A 23697-nucleotide genomic window follows, 5' to 3' on the forward strand; every position below is an offset into this window, starting at 1 on the left:
GTGATCAATGTCTGATGGCCCTTGGTGGACTACTTCTTAAACTAATTAAGTTTTCAATCTTTCCTGCCGATAAGGAGTTCATTGACATAATTACCTTCTTTCAGAATGATTAATTGCACCCAATTAGTACTTAACACATAATAACCAGACAGATTTAAAGGTCAGCTTTCACCAATGATGATTTTGTTTGATTTTGCTGAAATCTACTTACTTTTTCCATTCAATTATTTGTTCAACTTTCTGTATTTTAAAAGCAGCTAAGATGCAAATTAGCTTGGGTTCTTTTCCCATCAATGAGCTGAATGCAAGAAGTCAGTGTATTCAATCATTAACTAGAAATAATGCACCAATACACTCCAAAACATCTATTCAGATTTTATTAAACTATCAGATTACCAAGGTTCATTTGGGCGATTCTATAAAATTCATCATTATTCTTTTTACAGAAGTAATAATTACACTCGTTATAATCCTTTTTGCAAGAAGCGTATGACTGGATGCACAATTTCCTTTCAGATTTTTTTTAAATAAATGCTCTGCAATTTTCTTTCTTTAATAAAACAACAATTCTAAACATTGAAAGTGCAAGGAATGGAAGCTAATGAATATATATCCACCTCAGTATTTACAGTTCTAGGTATACAGCAGTATAAATAGCCTTTGTTTGGTTAAATATGTATAGTTCTTTAAAACATACTTTGATTCATTAACAGTACACACTTAACATTGCAATCTAAAATTGAACAAGTGTGATGATTTGTCACTTCAAATAATGTTCTAGATGAGGCTTTGTTTTGGAGTTTGAGTATATTTAAATTTCCAGTTATAAAATATTTTTACATCATCAGCAAGAAATAATGTTTGTGATCCATTCTGTGACACCATGGTGCTGACAGCCCTTTTAGGATAGTTTTATGTTTACTGTGTATTGAATTGATGAGCCATGGATTTGTCGTTGATGGCTTTGATGGGCTATCTATCCCCTTAAAAATGAATTGGGGTGAATATATCAGAACACTGCTTGAAATTTAATGACACATTCTGAGTTCTGAATTTCTACAGATTGAAAACAAAGTTCATTTATACATTGTTTCACAAAGTTATCATTGTGCAAATCTATTTTTTGAACTTTATGTGCTTACATTAATCCATACTAGGTGCAATGTGATATGTTCACAAGTTGATTAGTACAAGACACAAGCTTCACAACTCTGCAAGTTTGGGTTTGTCTGAAGCTGATGTTGATGCTGAGTGCATGGAGTTTGCATTTCTCACATGTCTTTGAGGTTCCCCTGGGTGCTTCTCTCCACCTTTCACAACCACGCTAGTAGGTAAATTACCTTTACCATTGGTAAGTGGCAAAAAGGACCAAATAGGAAATTAATGGGGGTGTGTGAGGGTATTACATTGTAAGATTACTGAAAAAATATGAGAGGGAATTAAACAGGTAGGATTGCTCTGCTGGGAGTTAACATGGTCATGGTCAAAAATGGAATAATAAATAAACCAGAATGGTTAAGAATGGCAAAGCAGACTTGATGAGCCAAATGGGCTAATTTTGCTCCTCTGTCTTATGATTAAATCTTGTCATAAATGCTCACTAAGGTTCCTTTACAATGTTGATGTTAGTACTTCAGGCATGTTACCAATAGTGCTGCCATGACTCTGCATATCAAAAAGTTAAAGTCTTGCTTTACATTTGTACTAGAGGGACATTAAACTGGAGATCAGTCACAATCTCCATCTATTCTCCCATTATTCTATCAATTCCAGAAAGGCACGTATAGTACAATCTCATAATGACTTTCTCTTTTGACTGGAAGTACAGAATACAACAGTGAGACTGAGCAACACACATAAAAAAAATTGCTGGTGAACACAGCAGGCCAGGCAGCATCTCACTGAGCTTATTTTGCACTGACTAAACTAAGCTTTCCAAGTTATCATTTGCTATTATTATTGGATTACTATCAACTTGGATTGCTATTCATTCTTTTTTTTTTATCTCTTAGAAGTCTTAAAAGTCAGTGACCACTGATGTGTATGGATATTTATCTTGCCCTTTTTTGGCAAAGAACATATGATAGAACCTGATGTTAATTGATCTTTAGACAAACAAATTAAAGTTGGCTGGTTTAGAAATTCAAGGATTTGATCTTGTTAGTGTCTGGTATTTGTATTTGTTGATGCATCTTAATGTAACTAAATACACTTCCAGATCATTCAGTACAAGGGTCTCGTTTAAGAAAGCAACTAGAATTCAAAATAAGTATAGCAGCGTTCTTCAGGTAATAAAATCAATTTGTATGACTTTAAAAAGAATTATTAATATGATGTAGCATTATTTTAGATTGTAATGGTTACAGATAAATAGAATATGTAAGGGCACATTTAATCCGGTTTTCATCAATAATATTATTTTGCATCAAGATATTTTACATGTAACCCTTAAAGTAATTAGGATTCACTTCAAAGGTCCTGGGCAATTTAATAATAGTTTGGGTTTGAAGGCCAGTTAGCAAACTGGGTAAAGAGCTCTTGTGAGTAGATGCACTTGTAAATTGCTCTTCAGTTTGTTTATCTACATGACACTAGTTTAATTTAAATGCAATAGTACATCCACTATGACAAAATGGCCATTTTTTTTTACATTTCATAGGCCAAACAGTGAGTGAATGCGTGGTTTTAATCAATGTAGTCTTCAAGTATCCATTAATTTTGACCAACTGCTCTTCATAATTAAAACACTGATTCATGCAGCACCATTAACATAGCTAAGATATCCCAAGTCATTTCCCCAAGTATTACCTAACAAAATCAAGCCCTATAAAAAGATTTTAGAAATGAAGTCTGGAGAAAGGGGTTGAGAGGGATAGTAAGTCAGCCCTGATGGGACGGCAGAGCAGACTCGATGGGCTGAATGGCCTAACTCTGCTCCTATGTCTTATGGTCGTATGACACAAACACTGGTCAAAGAGGTAGGTTGTAAGGAAGGAACACTTAGAAGATAGAGGTAGAGATGGGCAGTGGTACTGACTTAATTTGCTCTGTTGTCCAATTAAGCCACTTCCTGTAATAGATTTTGAAACAAAATGCTGAACAAATACAGAACTGTAATGTGTGATCATGTTGGTCAGCCAGTCCATACATAGTACAAATAGAGGTGATACTTCAATATAACTGAATATCATTTTGGATTTTTACTTCTGTTCTTAGCCATCAGTGCATCTCTTTACACTGTGATCCATAAGGTTCAGAATTAACACGGCTACCCTGAAGGTTTAATGGGGAAGGTACGATCCAATAAAATTCCAAACTCTTGTAATGAACATCATTGGTAATTTTGAAAAAAAAAGTGCAACAAAACATAACATTTTTTAAAAAAGTGAGAATAAGCAGAACCAGAGATTACTATCAATAATAGTTTAACAAAGAATTGCAAACACAACTGTAGGCAGTTTTAAAGGTTAATAAACTCAAGGGCACATTCTTCTAAATGGCAGCCAATTTTCTGAAGTGATGTGGAAATTGGCTGAATCAGAAGAAACAAAGGGTCACTGTGCCTGGAGCTGCATCAGCAGGGAGGGGGCGACGAGCAGTGTGCTCCAAGATCTGTGCTTGCTCCATTACTGTCTGCAAAACGGACAAAAACTACTTAGAAATGCATGCACAAGTTTGCTGATCACATCAAATCCTGATGTGTGAGTGAAGGGGAAGATATTAAGAATAGCAAAGGACATGATGAGAAATAAGAAATAATTAACAGAACAAATGCAAAGCAAGATTTTAGTTTGAAAAATTGTACCAATAGGTGGTACTTTCTACTTAACATGCATAGAGACAAAGTGATGAGACTTACTGAGGAGGTGAGTATGTATAAAATAATCAGCATTTTCTGCAGGTCACAGCAGGAGGAGGAAATCTGGAGGCATTTGTGGGACATTTTCTGAAACCACAAGATAATCAGAAGCAAGAATTTTTAATAAATAGCAGGTTGTTAGGGCTTTAGCTAGAACAATGAAACGAAGGTCTCAGAAAGTGGTAACAAACAAGCCGAAGTGTACTATAATATCACTAGGTATGTTAGAAACATTTCTGATCACATTACTATCGAAAGGGCAAAGTGAACTTTGAACTACATAAACTATGAGGAGGACATGTATAGAAAATGTTAAAAATCAAAGAGCAGTGGCTAAACTGAGACCTACTACTTCACTAACAATAAAGCTTTTTGGACAGCCTGAGGGGATGAATGAGACTTTATAAATGTAGCATCTTTCTTTAATAATCTGGTGTTTTTAACTTGAGTACAACTTGGACAATAATAATCACCAAATCAGACTCAAAAGTGAAAAAGTAGTAATTTGGATTTTACTACTTTAATATGGAAGATAGTGAATAGGTGAATCACATTACCCAGAAAATCACTGGATACACAGAGGAATGGCAAATTCCACAACATATTGAATGGCTTCACAGAGAGCATCTTAAGATGTCAATAGATTAAGATATTTGTGTTGGTGAAAACTATCTGGTGGATTATAATGTACTTCCTCATCGGAACATTGCTACATTCCAAGTGTGTGGTACAACAGCACAAAAAGTTGGGTTAACTGAATCAACACCTCAAAAAGAAAACAACTGAAGGCATATTTATGCAATATTCAAGAAGGGTATGACCAAACTGAAATCAAAAGCCAACTTTTGAGATGGCTAAGTATAGCAAATCATACCAAACAACTTAAATAACCACAGGCAGCAGACTTGATAAAATAAAACGACATCAGCATAAAGGGAGGCCACTGTGCCCCGGGAAACAAAGTTTACACTGAGTAAGCAGGGTAGTGTTTTACTTTAGAAAAGTCGCAAAACCTGTCCTTGAAATTAAAAGAATGCAAGTTAGATATGGTCATTTCTGATTTATAACTGTTTCATTTGGCATGACATAACAGATGATATATTATTTCATGTATCTCAATCTTATCACTAACTGAAATGTGTAATAAATTTCATGAAACTTCAAGGTTTATAAGCATTTGTGGACCCACAAGGCTTAGTAAAGAATTTACGGCAAGATTTCAGTACTTGTAACGTTTAACCGAATGCAACCAAGAGGTCAAGGTGGTCTGTTGTTCCAGTTTGACTTAAAAGTGCTGATTATGAAAGAGGTTCAGAAGTAAAATATGTTTTCCTCTTCTGCCTCATCCTCTTGTCCATGTTTTCTTTCTTGTGGGATAAACAAGGGCCCCTCAACTAAGTGTTGCACCTCTTGTGACTGCAAACCCCATGGACGTAGAATACTTGCAGCAGGTTGCTGGACAGACAAGGCTGGTTGTTTGGTGTTCAGATCTGTATAAAGAAAAAAATAAGTACTCAAGTTCTAATTTCAGAGATCAAAGGCTTCATTTCAGCCATTCTCTCTGGCAGAAACCAGGCTGCAGGGGAGGAGGTGGTAATAACGAATTAAAATGCAACAAAAGACTTATCCACTTCTACTCTCCTTGATCTGGCTGACTGCATTTCTAAATTGCATGGAATAATGTTACCTGATCAACCTGGCAAGAACTTCTTAAAACAGAATTTTCAGATCAGATTCTGATTGAACATTTCAAACTCTTAGAAGGCTTCCTCACCAGACATGTCAATGGAAAAGAGAAGAGACCCACAAAAGTACAGTAATGAGTTTTCTTACAGTTTCCTTTTGGGTCAGGAATAACAAAGCTGGACACGAGGAAACCTTCGGCTTCTGCTGCACTGAGCAAACCCCCTCCCATGCTTAATGGGATTCCTTCCTGGAACATTAACACATGTCAGTGATCTATTTACAGTGGCATCCCACTGACCAATTTTATGCACTTGCAGTTCCCATCAATCTGTAGGCACCTGGTAAGGAAAAGGATCTAGTAGTGCTTCCCCGGCGTATATGATGAACAAGTCTCGGACTTTGGCGTGGCACAGTAGTTCTGTGCCATCAAAGTCAATCCTATGGCCGTTGTGAATGCGGTGTTCTGTTACCACCGATTTCTCCAAATAACCCAGACAGAAAGACCTCCTGTGGTCCTTGATACAGGTTTCCACCGTGCATCCCATCTGGCCAATATTCGCATCGTAAGTATACGCAATCCTGTAAGTGCCAACTGAACTGCGTCCTAGATCATCTTTTCAGTCAAAACTACCGTGCCACGCCAACGGCATTTGGGACCACCCAATAAAAGAAGCCATAGAAATAAAACTAGAGGAAAAGAATTTTAACAAAGATGAAGGTCTCGCTCTAAGCAAGAACTGGAATTCAATTGTAAACACAATGGGAGAGTAGAAACCTGATTGGATGAGGACTAACCGATCAGGAGGGATGGACTACAGGGGGTATAAATACCACCAGACTAGACATGCCCAGGCATAATCCCTCACAAAGGTGGCAGAGTTTCTCATCGAAACATCAGTTATAATCGATACCTGTACCCAGCTGGATACATGAGGAGAGTTTATTCACCTGGTCGGGAATTTAGAAAGGGGCTTGCGGATCACTATGTTATTCCCAAAGCCATATTCTTGACCAACAGCTAAAATCAATTCCTCCATCCTCCTCATTCTCTCAGTTTGATATTATCAAGAACACAAAGATGTTTTAAGCTTTTACATGATCCACAGAAGTCAAGAGACATGAACACAAAACACAATGCTAAAGCTTCAGTATACTCTGGAAGAAATCCAACATGGTTGCCAGCACTAGCCTTCAGACAAGGCTTTGCTGGAAACCATTGTTATTTTAATGACACTTTTTATGAGATCTGTACTTTTTAAGAAACTCATGTATTTTTCACACTCACTGAAAGAAAGCATAAACTAACAGTTTATCACCTTTCTCATTTTTCATTGGCTAAGTACTAGCACATTACCCACAGGATGTAATTGTTTTAGATATGTAGTCTATTAACTAATTTATCACTATCTAAGGGATTTTCTTTATCTTATCTATAAAAGTGATAGATTTTTCAGAAGCACCATCTTTATGCCTTTGCCATACACCACTTAGTATTAATTCCCCGTCAGCATCATTTCTCAGCTCTTTATTTAGTTTGCTTAGTATTTGTATGTTTGTTTGTACTCTTAAATAAATGGAAATCTTCAAATTAAGACTGCTCACCATTATTGACACCTAGAAGAACCCTAAAGATCAGAAATTAAACAGAGATCCAAAAGCATTAAACCTGAGTCTGTCTGATCTCTCAGGTGAACCTATAAGACCCTATCGCTCTACTTTATTAATATTATTCCAATGTCATAGTGAAAGTTTATCAATTGTCATCACTAAAATGAATATCAACAAGACTCCATTAATCTAGTATGTCTGGAACATTGGTTGTCTTACATGATAAGTTTCTCAGTGAACAAGGTAAGTTTCAAGGGAGTGCAGTTGAAAATTAATGAGGAAGTACAGGGCCAGCGAGTTGGAAGGGAGAGCAGAAACTGAGGCCCTTGCAAATTAGAAGGAAGCACAACAAATGTAACCTGTTGAGCCAGATGTTGAACTAGCAGGATCTCCAAATAGTTAGATAGTGAATTATCAGAGTTTTACTGTATCTGATTAGAGAAGCTTGCCATGTAAAAATTGACTACTTCATCTAATATATCAAAGCAGTGAGTGTACTACAAAAATAATTCAAGGGCATTCAGAGATCGTGACATGTTATATAAATTCAGTTCTTAATGTTTTCTTTGCAAAACTGGCTAATCATTCTGTATTCAGAGGAGGTGTCTCTACATATGAGACAACCTATTCCCATCTGGCACATATATGTGTACAATTTCTAATAGGGATTGACCAGATTGAAATAAAATGCAGGATCTAATATTTGTCCCCTCCCTAGACAGTAACACTAGCAAAGACTGTAAGCGAGTCACGTACCTGAATGGAAAATGAAACTTTGATGTTCCATTAACACATGACCTGAAGAAGTACTGGCTTTTTCAGTATCATCTCCTTTTGTGCAAATCTTTTCTCTTATGTAATTGGATGGATCATAGGAAGCTATAAACAATGATAGAGACAAGGTAATGTTATTTTTCTTTTAGTAAAAATTAAAGCACCCTCTTCCTCTATCCAGCATCAATATATTGTATTTGCACAATAATTCTTCCATGCGTTCAGTAAATAATCAAAGAATAAATTTAATGCAACAGCTGACATATCACACTTCTCTCTTGTAAAAGGTGACACCATTAAAATGCTGTTAATACATTAACTCTGCTCTATGTAATAAATGTAGGTCAAGTAGATTCTTGAACCTATTCAGACTCGACTCAACTTCACTAATAGGCACCTTGTAATTTTTTATACATGCATATAGTGTGGTGATTTCAACAAACTTGCTTTTACTGCTGTCACAAGCATGTCATTTGGCCATTTATGGGTCTATGTATACATGAACCTATGAATTAAAAGCAGGAGGCACCCAATCACTACTTTTACAAACAAGAAAAAATCTGCAGGTGCTGGATATCCAAGCTATACACCACACAAAATGCTGGAGGAATTCAGCATGCCAGGCAGCGTCTATGGAAAAAAAGTACAGTTGCCGTTTTGGGTCAAGACCTTTCATCAGGACTACTGAAAGGTTTTGGCCCAAAACGTTGACTGTACTCTTTACCATAAATGCTGCCTGGCCTGCTGAGTTCCTCCAGCATTGTGTGTGTGAGACTACTTTTAGCCTGCTCTGTCATTCACTAATGTCAATATCATGTCACACACCATTATGAAATGAAAATGACATTTTTTGCTTTTATTTTAGACGTCCAGCACCTGTGTTTTCTTTTTCACAGCAGTCTGCCTTGTTAATATTGTTGCTGGGTCTAAATCCTGGAATTCCCTACTGAACAGCACTGTGGGGATACTTTCAAAGGAACGAATGCAGCTCAAGGCCACCTTCTCAAGGGCAATTAGAAAAAAACAATAAATATTGGTCTTACCATCACTGTCTACATCTAGTATGTGAAGCTTAAAAACTAAAGAAAAGGTGGTCAACTATAATTTATTTCTTTTAACCTTTCTTCCATTGGTTTAGCAATCTGCCACCTTTAATGTTCTTATTTTTGATGAGGATAAAATTAACCTTTCTGTGCACATACTTTAAACAGAATTGCTAATGGCCATTCTATGCCCTTCTGAGTTGCAATCTGATATTTCATAGTCCTGCCTGAACTTGTGTAGCTAAAACATCATTCACAGCCAATTAGTTCTAAGAAAATGCTTCTGAGTTCAAAGAAATTCTTTGTTAATTTGTTTGTTACATTTATCTTGCCAAAGCTGAATCACTGAATAAAATATTGAATTTAAGTCTCACCTTATCACGTTAGCACATCTCAAACATATCACACAATGTATTGCTTTAGAATTGCCGTGCCTATTGTGCAGGCAACCAGCAGATGTGAATGACATATCAATCTGGATTTCATTGTGATGATCTTTGAGCCATGGTATAATAATTGTACTATCAGACTGTATTCTTCACTTTTTCTACGTAGTAGCAGTTCATGTTCAGTATCGGGTGCCATCGTATTTTCTCTCAAATGTTTCGGAAATATATAGGTATCACTGACATCTTATACTGAAATGTAGGAGCACTCCATTTTTATAAACATTGTTTATTTTTAAACTCAATGTATGAAAGAATCCAAAAGAAATAAAGCCATTCCCTACTCAAAAATAATAGAATGACTAATAAACATCTTAATTATCTTTGTATCATGATGCTAACCATTTTACTATCTCCTCACGAAACAATAAGGATAGCATAGTATAATTATGTATAACTATGCTAGTTTTATAAACGTAAAACCCTAATTTTACAGCCCAGAGTCACTTAAGTGAAAACTGATCATGCCCTCGTTGACAGTAGTTTATTTTCCAATATCTTATGAAGAAAACTGCTAAGAACTCCCATGGCAATTAATTTCATTTTTTTAAAAGCTTAACACTGTACAACAACCATTTTTCATATCTTATCTAAAATCTTCGTGTGGTACACTGATCTGGTCAGAATCCTGTCAGGAAGTGTAATTGTATTAAATAAAGTCTACCATTTCATTACGAGGCATGATCCAAAATAATCACTTAGAAAGTGTAACTGCAGAAAAAACAAGGAAGGAACTGTGGCAGTCTTGTTAATTCTTAGTAGTTTAAATTGGAGTAGTGTACAATTAATAGTCATTGCTGGCTTAAAGAGGAAAATGTAACATGGATCTAAAAATGTTTTAACTAGAGAATAACTTGACAATTCTGAACAATTGATAAAATGGTGCTGAACTATAGGTAAGATAAAAACATGGATACCAAACAGCAAACATAGTAAAAGCAGGATTTTAACCCATATCATCAGAATCCAAAACAAAGGCTCTTTATTCAGGAGATTTTCTAATACAGCCAGTAATGTTAACTCACTATTCTTTCTCCACATTTGCTCTTTGACCTGTTGGGTACTTGCTGCATTTTCTTTTATTTCAGTTTTCTGGCAATTATGATGTTTTGTATTTCACGAATCTGCCACGTTTTCCCATTTTCCTGTGTATTGTTCACCTGCTTGTATCTACTGCAAATAGAGCTGCAGAAATGAACAAGCTTTCACCACCTTCACACTGCTAGCACTAACACTGTCTGTGTCATTCTTGTTCTCTGCCCTTTTTCCCTTGCACCCTATCCTGCTTCCTTGAAACTCAAAACACCCCAATTTCCAATTTTCTCCTATTTTTCATTATTCATCAACCTTCCACAGATAATGCTTGACACATTGTTAATTTCCAGCATTTTCTGTTTTTATTTCAAAATATACTTTAGAGCTTCCAACTATAAATTACCAAGCCATTAGGAAATCTCCTTATGGTGGCAATGAAGAGTTTTATAGAACAATGATGGAATTACCTTCTGGTTATCACCTTGATATCACCTAAAATAATCAGAAATCAGAGGAAGATAGAATCCAAGTCAGTTATAAAAACAGATATTCCCCGTCTGCTGACCTGTTCTCTGTCAGATGTCCATCAATTCCCCCAGATTCTCCCATCATTCATCAATACTATGTGTCATTTACAGTTACCAGTTAAGCAAGCAGTACATACTTAGATGGGGCAAGAGACTGGAGCATCAGCAATGAAATCCATGCAGTCACAGGGAGATGGTGTTAACTCCACAGAGACAGCACGCACGGTTAGGATTGCTCGAGCTGTGTGGTAGCAGCACTAATGTTTGTGCCACTGCGCTGCCCTACAATTAAAATATTCATATTTAAGGAAGATAATATTTGAGAAAAAAATCATTCTGAGGGACCTAAAATTGAAATGTTGGACTATTGAAAGCTGAAGAATAAAATCTATCATATTGTAGATCTTGCTTGATGGGAGCTACCATCAAATGTGAGGTTTGTGGCTTCAAATCATTTTCTGTCTCAGGCATTCAGCTAAGCCTTGGTTCATTGTTTCAAAGGCAACATCATTGATTTCTGTCCCTTGTGTGTTCATTTATCAGTGAATTCTTTGGATCGCTTTCATTTTATGTTGCTGTTTTATTGATCAATGTGCAGTTCAGATATCTACACAAGGTGTAAAAATAGTACTGTTCTTTGCCACTGTATGTGAGCAGAATAGGAATTTATTTTTATCCCTTTGAAGAAGCTGCTGAGATGAGATATATGACTACAAAGCCCATGTATTGATTTTACTGTGGATCAAAACAATCACTGCGAATTCTCAAGAAATGTAACTGCCAAATGGTCCAGATTTTATTTAATTATTTTGATTAGATGGTCGAGGGCAAAGCTCCATTGGTTGCCAAAGGAATTATCCTGGGTTACAAAGTAGAGGCTACAACTGGGCTGGAGTAAATTGTTAACAGATAGTAAGTCTCCTAGTGATAGTTAACTATATATCTGACAAGTTGCTCAACATCCACAAACACCTCAAGTGGTTTAGGACAGCTAGATATTTGAACCAGCAGGTGACCATAACCTACTGAACGAATTACAATGGAAAAGCAAACGTAAGCAAAGCAAAAATGAACTATAAGGATGCAAGAAATCTGAAATAAAGGCACGACATTTTGAATTCCTCAGAAAATCAGACAACACTTGTGCAGAAAGAAACATTCTTCTTGAATTAACTACATCAAATGGAAAGAATCGTACCTTGTAGATTTATGAAATTAGATACTAAAGTTAGAAGCTAATATGACACTTGATTTAACTTGGCACACAATTTTTTTAGATACACTTAGTGGCCACTTTATTAGGTACTCACTGTCTCTAACAAAGAGGCCAATGGGTGTATGTACATGGTCTTCTGCTGCTGTAACCCATCCACTGCAAGGTTCAATGTGTTGTGTGAGCAGAGATGTTCTTCTGCCTACCACTGCAATAACGCATGGTTATTTGAGGTATTTCCTTCTTCCTGTGAGCTTGAACCAATCTGGCCATTCTCTGCTGACCTCTCTCATTAACAAGGCATTTTCGCCCACAGATCTGACGCTCACTGGATTTTTTTTCTTTGTTTTTCGCACCATTGTCTGTAAATTCTATAGAGAATGCTGGGCATGAAAATCCCAGGAAATCAGCAGTTTCTGAAATACACAAATGACCCTGTCAGTATCCAACAATAATTCCACGCCTAGATCACAGTTCTTCCCCATTCTGATGTTTGTTCTGAACATCAGTTGAACCTCTTGACTATGCTTGCATGCTTTTATGCATTGAGTTGCTATCACATGATTGGCTGATTAGATATTGCATGAATGAGCAGGTGTACAGGGGTACCTAATGAAATGGCCGCTCAGTGTATGTCAGATCAGTGTATTGTAGATTCTCCTAGTTTTATTTGATATATAACTCACACTACACACTGATAATACAGTTCAAACAGGAGAACAACTGATCCAGCAGTTGCATGTACTATGTATTATAGAAAGGAGGATCCCTATACATCTCTCAGAAGCTCCTTAAGATCTACTATTTCCTGCATGATTTATTGCAAAAGATAGATAAGGTGTTGATTTAGTGTCCATTTGATTGTGGCCCATGCATTAGCATTATCTTCATGCTTTGCATTAGTCTTGCACCCTCAAACTTTGAGTTGAGTGGCATTATACAAACTAAACCAAGCTGACACCTGTGTGGATACGCCTAAAGGCCACTTTCACACACCCTGGAGCACATGGAACTTGTATGGACCAAATCAATCAAAACCAATACAGGAGAATGTCTACTGCATCTGTAGATGGCATCTCACTCATTGTGACTACTTCTTCGGCCATTGGGAAACTACCCAGAGAAGATATTGACAGAAAACCTGTATCTGGCTGGAAGTCTGAGAACAGTTGATTCATCATATATGCAGAGAAAGCACTGGATCCTTTTTCAGAAAATATTTTGTCCCCTTGTCTTGATGTTAATTATGAAAATATCTGTGAAGACTTTAGTTCTCATCAGCAACAGTCCAAACATATACACTGCAAGCCAAATTTATCAGATAATAATCAGGATTCAAGCAGTTATGATGGCATTGAAGGAGAGCACTCAGCCAATCAGCTCTGGCTGTCTGTAGAGTAATCCAATCAGAACTATTTCCATTTATTCCTATGGCCCTGCTTTCATTTCCTTCTTCCCATTCTTTGATCATAAGCACACGAAACTCTGCAATACACACAGAATGCTGGATGAACTCAACAGCATCTTTGGTGGGGAATAAACAGTTAATGTTTCTGGCCAAGACACTCATCATGGATTATGACTGTTTATTCCGCTTCACCGATGCTGTCTGACCTGCTGAGCGTGTGTTGTATTCTTTTATCATCTCTGCTTTCATGTCTATCATTTTCCAGCAATTTTTAATTTTTGTCCACTTTGCTTTTCTGTTTCTAGTGTCATTATCACTGATAAGATGAACTAAGTAAGGTTAGCCTTGGGCTCTTCAGGGAAGACAGATCGATAAAGTCTTTGCCTCACTATAACTTTTTTTCCATATTGTGCTAATGTCTGTGTACAGGGAGAGCTTGGGATATACCTTAAGAGCTAAAATAAATTGCAAATTAATCAAAAGGTTTTAGCAAGGTAAATTTCAGAAGGGCACAAACTGTTCACTTGCAAGTTATCAGTCAATTAATCATTAGTTATGTTTAATAATTTATTGGAATGGTTGCTCTGAGCTGTCATATATCACATGTAGGCACATAAGAACTATTTTTCCCAGAATTCCATCAGCCATAAAAATAAGCAAATAAAGTGCATGACAGGGATTAAAAGTGAAGGGAAACAGTGGTTCAATGGGGGAGAGAGGGGGGAGGAGTGCTAACAGTTAATCTGCATGGAGTTGAATGAGTACTGGTCTGACACTGCCACAACCTCCCACTCTGTAATGCTGAGAATAATCTGCCTCATGCTAGTACTCATCTGGAACACATCTTTCCAGTGCTTTATATACAGGGTATGGTAACAATAATGAACTTGTAATCCCACGGCCAGACACAAGTTCAAATCACAGCATGGCATTTGGTACACTTAAATTAAATCAAATGAGTCTGGAATAAAGGAAATAGGTAACCATGCAACTACTAGTTTGTCATAAAAATAATGAGTTGTCCTATGTCCTTTAGAAAACCAGTCTTACAGAACGATCTAGTTTGTGGTTAGACAACGCAACCCTACAGTTAACTCAGGATTGTCACATAAAAATACCCATAACTCACTCAGTGAACCAATCTGCCATGAAAAAAAGAGTACAGGTAGAAATAATGCACAGATCAGGCAGCATTTATGAAGAGAGAAATCGATGTAAGATTTCAGGTTAATGACTTTTCTTCAGACTGTGGAAGAGAGGGCAGACAGCTTTGGGCATGACACAAGTACATCACAACTGATCAACTCTCTAAAGCAGTGGTCCCCAACCACCGGGTCGCAAAGCATGTGCTACCAGGCCACGAGGAAACGATATGATTTGGTGATATGAGTCAGCTGCACCTTTCCTCATTCCCTGTCACGCCCACTGTTGAACTTGAACGCACGCGATGTCATTACGTGCGCATCATCCATGTCAGCGCGGGAAGAAGATCAACTCCTCGAGCTTGTAAATGACGGCAGGCTGAAAAGTATGTTTGACATAACATCTCTGCTGGCATTCTGGATCAAAGTCAAGGCTAAGTATCCTGAGATAGCCATGAAAGCACTGAAAATGTTGCTTCCATTTCCAACATATGTCTGCAATGAATGCAACGAAAACTAAATTGCGGAATAGACTGGACATAAGGAACCCCCTTCGAGTATCGCTGTCTCCCATCACCCCTCGATGGCACCGTCTTGTTGCAGGGAAACAAGTATTCAGCCCAGGGCTCCCACTGATTCAGCGATATTGGTGTGTTGCAATGATTTTATATGTTCATATGGGGAAAATATGTGCTGTGTGTTTAATATCCAAACATTACTTAAAATGTTATGATGCTATTGACTTATAATTGACTTATCACTATATTCATGTGAGGAAAATATGCAATGTGTGTTTAATATTAAATTCGTTAGATAAACCCTTTTTGAAACCAAATTGAGTGTAATAGCCACTTATAAGTGACATAGATGACTTATCACTTATATTCTGGTCGTGATTAACACCCGCTCCCCCCCCCGAACAGAATCTCCAAAAACGATTTGTAAAAAAAAATCGACACGTACATGCATGTGCAAGTCACGCATGCGCACACAGGTGCCCGCACAAGGCTTCATGGCCATGGTAGTCTTTCTCGGGGTAATCACAACGTATTCAACCACTAACAACAGGAATTCTGCAGATGCTGGAAATTCAAGCAACACACATCAAAGTTGCTGGTGAACGCAGCAGGCCAGGCAGCATCTCTAGGAAGAGGTGCAGTCAACGTTTCAGGCCGAGACCCTTCGTCAGGACTAACTGAAGGAAGAGTGAGTAAGGGATTTGAAAGTTGGAGGGGGATGGGGGAGATCCAAAATGATAGGAGAAGACAGGAGGGGGAGGGATGGAGCCAAGAGCTGGACAGGTGATTGGCAAAAGGGGATACGAGAGGATCATGGGACAGGAGGTCCGGGAAGAAAGACAAGGTGGGGGGACCCAGAGGATGGGCAAGAGGTATATTCAGAGGGACAGAGGGAGAAAAAGGAGAGTGAGAGAAAGAATGTGTGCATAAAAATAAGTAACAGATGGGGTACGAGGGGGAGGTGGGGCCTAGCGGAAGTTAGAGAAGTCGATGTTCATGCCATCAGGTTGGAGGCTACCCAGACGGAATACGTTAGAGAAGTCGATGTTCATGCCATCAGGTTGGAGGCTACCCAGACGGTATCTTGTATTCCGTCTGGGTAGCCTCCAACTTGATGGCATGAACATTGACTTCTCTAACTTCCACTAGGCCCCACCTCCCCCTCGTACCCCATCTGTTACTTATTTTTATGCAGACGTTCTTTCTCTCACTCTCCTTTTTCTCCCTCTGTCCCTCTGAATATACCTCTTGCCCATCCTCTGGGTCCCCCCCCCTTGTCTTTCTTCCCGGACCTCCTGTCCCATGATCCTCTCGTATCCCCTTTTGCCAATCACCTGTCCAGCTCTTGGCTCCATCCCTCCCCCTCCTGTCTTCTCCTATCATTTTGGATCTCCCCCTCCCCCTCCAACTTTCAAATCCCTTACTCACTCTTCCTTCAGTTAGTCCTGACGAAGAGTCTCGGCCTGAAACGTCGACTGCACCTCTTCCCACAGATGCTGCCTGGCCTGCTGCGTTCACCAGCAACTTTGATGTGTATTCAACCGCTACTCTTTTGGTTGCCAACTGCCATAAAACAAAAAAAAAAGACTGCTACTCTTGTCCGTTGGCAACCCTACCCACCCTCCCTACCCCACCGGTCGGCCGGTCCGCAAGAATATTGTCAATAATAAACCAGTCCGCAGTGCAGAACAGGGTGGGGAACCCTGCTCCAAAGTCTTCTTCACTAAAACCTATGAGCTTGTGCTCAAATTAGGAGCTATGCTCTACAAACTGATAGAGCAACAGATTAATACTGTGTATTCATACACAGTGAGTCTCATGAGTAGACACATCAAAGTTGGAAGGCTTGGAAATGATCAGCATTAACTCCCAGACCCTTGGTGGAGCATTCCAGCATTCAGTGTGTAAAGGGGTCTGTTGAGCATCTTCTCCCAGGAGCAGAGAGTGGGAGGCTCAGATGGCTCCGTGTAATCCTCAAGTTCTCACCATCAGATAGATCACAATTTAATGAAAAAACTGCAGAATGGCCTGGAAACAGCAAACATAATGAAAACTGATAATACAGTGGCTTCAGCAGCAAAATCTTATAACAGAACCAGCTGCTTTTCAGCCAAAGTGCTGGAAATCTGAAATTAAAAGCAGCAAATGCCAGAATAGGACAAACTGTGCAGGAACATTTCAGATCAATACTTTCTACCAGATGTTGTAAGCTACTGCGATGTTAACTATAAACAAAAGACAAACCTAATTTGGTCAATGCTCTGCAGTTCATCCAGTCCTACATATCAACAGTAAGTGAGGATTTCAATTCCACTGATTTGAAAAGCAATAGTTTTCTTTACTCATTGCTTTAATTCACCTCTTTTCTCTAGAAGCCATGTCATGTAATGGACAAAACTAACACTGAAGTCTTCTTTCTCTGTGATCCTGCAACCTATTACCTCAGATACAGCCTTGCACACCTTAACTGCTTTGTCCACAAAAATATGACAATTCAAGGTGGGGGGGGAGGTTGCAGAACAGTAGCTGTAACTTTGAGAGTTCCTAATCTCAAGATCTCTGTTCTGCCTGCACTGATCTCACTTACATCTCTTCTTTTTTTGCTGAGCAATGTCACTTGAACTTCAAACACACAAGGGAAGATTTCATCCATTTTTGCTTCATCACAAAGGAAAAGCACAAGAATTTGTCTGGGTTGTAGTCTTCTCCGTAGTGCAGGACCTCATAGACTGTACTCCTGTATGTCAAGGTCTCCCTCCATGGTAACTTCCTGCCAGGTACATCTATGACCTGGGAAGGCATCTGTGGGACCCTGCATTAAAATACATGCCCTCTGCAGGCACTGCTCTTCAACGGTTTGTCCAGCTTCTTGTGACCATGGCGGGCTTCCATCCCTTTCTTATTACATTTGTTCTTTTATTAGCAACCCTCCTCTGTTGTAGGGAGATTTTGCTATAATGGTGTTGTTTCTTCTTAAGAATTTCCTGGATAACTGTTCCTGTCATGTTACGTTGTTCCAATGCTGTATCAAAGAAAACTCTAAAACCAGTAATATTCATTTCAGCTTAGTGTTATCCAGGGAACCCAACAAATGCTGCACTCTGAACCTCACTTTAGAAGTTTTTTCATTTTTTTGTAACTTTCACAAACAGTATTAGGGTGACCAGAATGTTAGTTTAATGGCAAAAAATATGGCTGGGAGCAACTTCTAGCATTTGGAGGCTTTGAAGGGATCGAGAGGCGTAAGTGGAAGTCTTCAACATACATAAGGAAGTAGAACCCAGACCTGCGGCTGGTATTTCCAAACCCTTCTCGTTTCTCTATTTTCAAGCCCAGGTAACTACTTGTTTCCACATGATACTCATTTAATCAAAGCACTCTTGAACTAGCAGCTTTTTGATTATATAAATTTGGAAAGCTCTTTGCTCGTTTTTGATAATTTCCCAAGCCGGTGTGTAACTTTCTCATATAAATAATCATGCCTATAAAAAGGTTAATTTTAAATAACAACAAAAAAAAATCACTAACTACTGGAGATACATATGGAGTACACATACTGTGGAGAAGGAAATATCCAGCATTTTTGGTATTTTATTTTATATTCAAGATCACTTATGATTAAAGTCCCAAGCAGAAATTTTATTGACAATAGTGCTGCAATATCTATCCAACTACAAGAGTGAAAACAAAACTTGGGTCTTTGTGGGTGAGGGTATTTTAAAGTGAACTCTCTGTATTTTATAATTCCTAAACTATGTGTTCACAAGATAAGTACAAATAAGGCAACGTTTTGAACAGGGATTGCTTCTTCAACTGCTTTTAACAGAAATAATCTCAAACCATCCCCAGATGGTACCTATCTATAGAACAATCCTGAATCCTGCACTGGTGTAATCGAATTTTGTCAGGTCTCAAGAACACAGATGTGGAAAATTATAATGGCTGAGGAAGGAGGACACAACTTTCCAAATTATTGACTGAGTATGAGACAGAACATCCTTGTATTCTCCAATGCAGTGACTTACAAATTACTTATTGAATATTTACTAATATTTGTAGATTTATAATCAGGACACAAACCTTTACCAGCATCACCTCAATCTCCTGCCCAGCCCCATGCTCCCAGTGATCTATCGGGTCTTTCTCGTCCTTTCACCACTGCTAGCTGTGATTGGTTAGAGGAGCCTACACAGAGCTCTGCATTTTTTCATGGAAAAACTCTGTCTCTCTTCCAAGTGCTAATCATTTATCTTGCATTAGTTACCTCCGTATGTAATTAGGATGACACAATATGACCAAGAGTTTCCAATTTAACACATCTAGAAATGAACTACACTCACAATGGTGCTAATCTTACAAAGCTCATGTGCCTGTTGAAATGTATGTACATCAGGAAAAGTAAAATCTCCCCATACAGTTGTCCATGGTTCCCTGTTAGATGTTTTAATACAAACAGCTAAAAATTGTTTTATTGCAAAAAAAAATAATTTTTAATCTGCTTCTAAAATAAATTAGTAGTAGATAACAGAAAAGTGGTTTAAAATTCTACAAAAGGCCATATTCTGGTTACAATTGATTAATTGTTTAGAAAACTAATAAAACAATCCTTCGAAGAGATTTTAAAAAGAGTATCTAATAGTCATATTTAGTATGCAGAGCATTTTGAATTGCTTCTAAGATCCCACATTAATTCATATTCACTTATGGTAAACAATAATTTATACATGGAAATGTTCAGAGCATTTTCAAGGACTTTCTTCGGTAAGTTTCTCTGATACCAATGTTTTGTGCACTTCATGTTTTTATCAACATTCTTTTATCAACCAAGTTTAAGCAAACAGGACAAAGAAAATTGGAGTAATATTGTAGTTCAGCAATGAATATTAAGCATTAAGTAGTAAAATAAATGATCTGTTAGAGCTATATAAACAGGACCAAATTTCTAGACACTATTATATTGCAATGATTTTTTAATGAACTCAAAATTATTCTGAGGACAGCTGACACAACCTCATTCTCCTCCTAGCTGCCAGCATAAAGCAGTTCCTTTGTTACATTCTGCTCCATATATTAGACTTGCCAAGTTTCACTCAGTTTGACGCGATAGCTGATACAAGTTCAGCTTGCCACATTTAACTATGTTTGTGTTTAACATGAAGGGTAATGCCTTGAATTTGCGACTGAAAAATAAACAAAATAATATATAAATTTTTGGAACTTGACGAGTATTGACAATTGAACGTAGTTAACAAATTATAGTCCATTGCTCCATAAGGTATCTATGCCTAAAAAATGTATTTTGCCATATTAAAGCATTGTTTCAACCAATGCAAGTGCGAAATCACTTCACCCTCAAAATTCATGAGATTTGTCAAAAATAACAACTGCTACAACAAATGAGAGAAGAAGAGTTAAAAAGTTGTCTCATCTGCTGAGACCTTTATTGCAATATTCCTTTTATGTGTGAGAACCTCAGTCTTGAAGCCAACAGTTGTTTTTTTTTCCATCCTTCTTGGTCTAAAGACAATAAATCCCCACTATGACTTCAATTTTTTAAACTGTTGTACTTTAAAGTGGAGGCACAAGAGACTACAGTTGCTGGAATCCAGATACAATCTACTGGAGGAACTCAGTGAATCAAGCAGCATCTGTGGGGGCAAAGGAATTGTTGACACTTTGGCTTAAATCCCTGCATCAGGACTGAAATTGGAGAATGAGGACAGCCGGTATAAAGAGGAGAGGAGGTCGGGTAGGAGAGGGGCCAGTAGTTGATTTGTGGACCAAGGATGGCTGAAGAATGGCAAGCAGATGGAGCCAGGAGGGGAAGGGGGAGGGGGAGGAGTGGAGGTGGGGGAGACAAAGGCGGAATGATAGGTGGAAACAGATGGAGCTGGAACTGGATTGGGGGGGTTGTATAGAGAAAAGGTAAAGACAACTAGAATGGTGATAAGTGGAAATATAAAGGCTTTCAATGCTGGAATCTGATGATGGGAACCATTAGTGGAAAAGTGAAGGACAGATGGAACTGAGGGGGAGGGATCCATCGATAGTAGGTGGATGTAGTAATAACGAGAGGGAAGGAGATGAAAACGGGTGATGGGGATGTGGTGGGGGGGTAGTTGCAGGAATGGAGACAAAAATGAGAGGATTACAGTTGGATCAGAACGGGAGGGGGTAGAACACACAAGAGAAAAGGTCAATCTAAAGTGGAAAATTCAATCTTTATATAATTGTGCTGTAGACTACCCAAGTGCAATATGAGATGTTCTTTGTGCTGGGCCTCACCCTGACAGTGAAGAAGCCAGAGAATGAGCAGGTCAATGTGGGAACAGTAAAGGGAGATGAAATGACACATAACTTGGGTGCCGGGGTGACGACTGTCAATAGAGAGCAAGGACACTGCCATTCAGTCACCTAGTCTACACTTGGTATTACCAATGTAGAAGAGGCCACATCAGAAGCGCCAAATGAAGTGGGAGGAACTGCATGTGAATTTTTGCCTCAGTTGGAAGGGCTGCTGAGGTCACTGGATGGTGGTGAGGGAGGAGGTGTAATGAACCTACTGCAGTTGCTGGGAGAAAATGAGTGGACCAAGAAGTCACGGAGGAAGTGCTTCCAACACAAAATAGAAAGGGGTGGGGAGAAGAAGATATGGCAAGTGAAGGGATCTCGCTGCAATTGACAGATATGATGAAGGATGTTATGCTGGATGTGGAGACTGGTAGGGTCAAAGGAGAGGACTAGCAGAACTCTGATCTTGTTCTGTTTGCATTGAAGGGACGCAAGAAAGGGCTCCATCAACCATACTATAAGAAAAGGATATTTGAGATTTCCTGGATTGGAAGTCTCACCCTGAGAGTAGTGATGGAAAAATTGGAAGAAATGAATGGCACCTTTACAAGAAACAGAGTGTGAAGAGGTATATAGTCTTGGGAACTATGGGAGTCAATGGGTTTATATTAAATGTCAGTGTTATACGAAATGTCCACACATGGAGACATAGAGATCCAAAGATAGAGAAGGTATAGAATAGCACTAAATGAATTTGCAAGTGGACAGAAGTTAGCAGCAAATATAATAAAACTGATAAACACTGTACTGGTATCCACCATTATTCTTCAGTCCTTGATCCACCAATGGACTCCACTTCTGCTCTTTAATGTTGGCTACTTTCTTGCTCCTCTCTTAGTCTGAGCACAGGATCCTAACTCAAAACATTGACAATTCATTCCCCCCACCAACAGATTCTGCTAAACCCATTAAGTTCCTCCAGAAGACTATTTGTTGCTGTAGTGTGGCAATGTTTGTTCCTTGTGACAGAAATTACGATGAATGAATGTGGAGGGATTGGAGACTTGTAACAGGATAGATGTGGAGAGTTTGTTTTTTTGTGGGAGATATGGAAGATGGAAACAGAGTTTAAAAACAAATGATCATCCACTTAGAACAGATGAGGCATTCTCTTAACATTCTGAAAGTCTTTGGAAGTTTCTTCCTCAAACAGCAGTGAATGTTTCATTTTTCTATCAAAGTGAATGACCTCACATTTTGCATAGCTACCCTCATTCAAAACCCCAATAATCAGTCCTGGAGATTTGAAATGAAAACAGAAAACACTGGACACACTTAGGAGTTCTAGCAGCATCTGTGGTAAGAGCAACAGAGTTAAAACTTCTGGTAAAAGACCTCTTTTCAAGTCCTGAAGATCTATTAGCTTTTAGTTTCATTGCTTTTCTTAATACTACTATTTTTGTTTCTTTCAACTTTTTATTCCCTATAGTCCTCCACTATTTCTGGAAATTTATTTTTTGTTTTCATCTATGAACAAAGACATATTGATATTATTTGTTCAATTTCCCTGTCTAAGGACTCAACCTGGTTCAGAATGTTGTCGTTTGTTTCTATTGTTTGCATGATGTGTGTATGTTTTCTTCCCTCTTTCTCTGTGCAGTGGTTATGGTCTTTTTTTTTAATTGGGTTTTTCAGGTTTCTTGCTTTGTAGCTGCCTGTTAACAAACAAATCTCAAGGTGCATGATTCATATATTCTTTGACAATAAATGTACCTTGAGTCTTGAAATTTCCTGTTCCCTGTTTCTTCCGTCTGCCTGTGAAGGATTCATATCAACTCATGCTGATCTTTTCCTTTCCACATTTCAACAGAGGGGTTTACAAGTCTGCCATTATGTTTCTCAGTGGATTACTCTTATTTTATTCTCTTCCTTTCCTTATCAATGTCTTGGTTGTCCTTCCATGAATACTGAAATTTTTCCAGTCCTCGGGGTTGTTATCTTTTTGGCAATTATAAGCCATTTCCTTTGATATTATAGTCTCTCACTATGCCTTTGGGTTTTTGTATCTTTACTATGTGTAAAGTAAATATTGAAATGCTAGTTATTGCTGACACTATCATAACTTTTAATGCATTTCCAAATTTACC

The 23697-nt window shown here is 38.2% G+C and overlaps 1 protein-coding gene across 3 annotated transcripts in view; it reads right to left on the bottom strand.

Annotated features, from left to right (window-relative positions):
* Positions 1 to 378: 378 nt before the first annotated feature.
* arhgef28a (Rho guanine nucleotide exchange factor (GEF) 28a) overlaps positions 379 to 23697 on the bottom strand; it is a 379030-nt gene continuing 355711 nt past the window's right edge. For all 3 annotated transcript variants that reach the window (XM_072257921.1, XM_072257920.1, XM_072257923.1), the window contains 2 exons: positions 7910 to 8032; positions 379 to 5349 (listed from right to left, as the gene is read on the bottom strand). In XM_072257921.1, coding sequence (XP_072114022.1) covers positions 5171 to 5349; positions 7910 to 8032 — 302 coding nt within the window. In that variant the 3' untranslated portion in view covers positions 379 to 5170. The remainder of the gene's footprint in view (positions 5350 to 7909; positions 8033 to 23697) is intronic.

Source organism: Mobula birostris, chromosome 5 (assembly GCF_030028105.1).
Source record: "Mobula birostris isolate sMobBir1 chromosome 5, sMobBir1.hap1, whole genome shotgun sequence".
NCBI lineage: Eukaryota > Metazoa > Chordata > Chondrichthyes > Myliobatiformes > Myliobatidae > Mobula > Mobula birostris.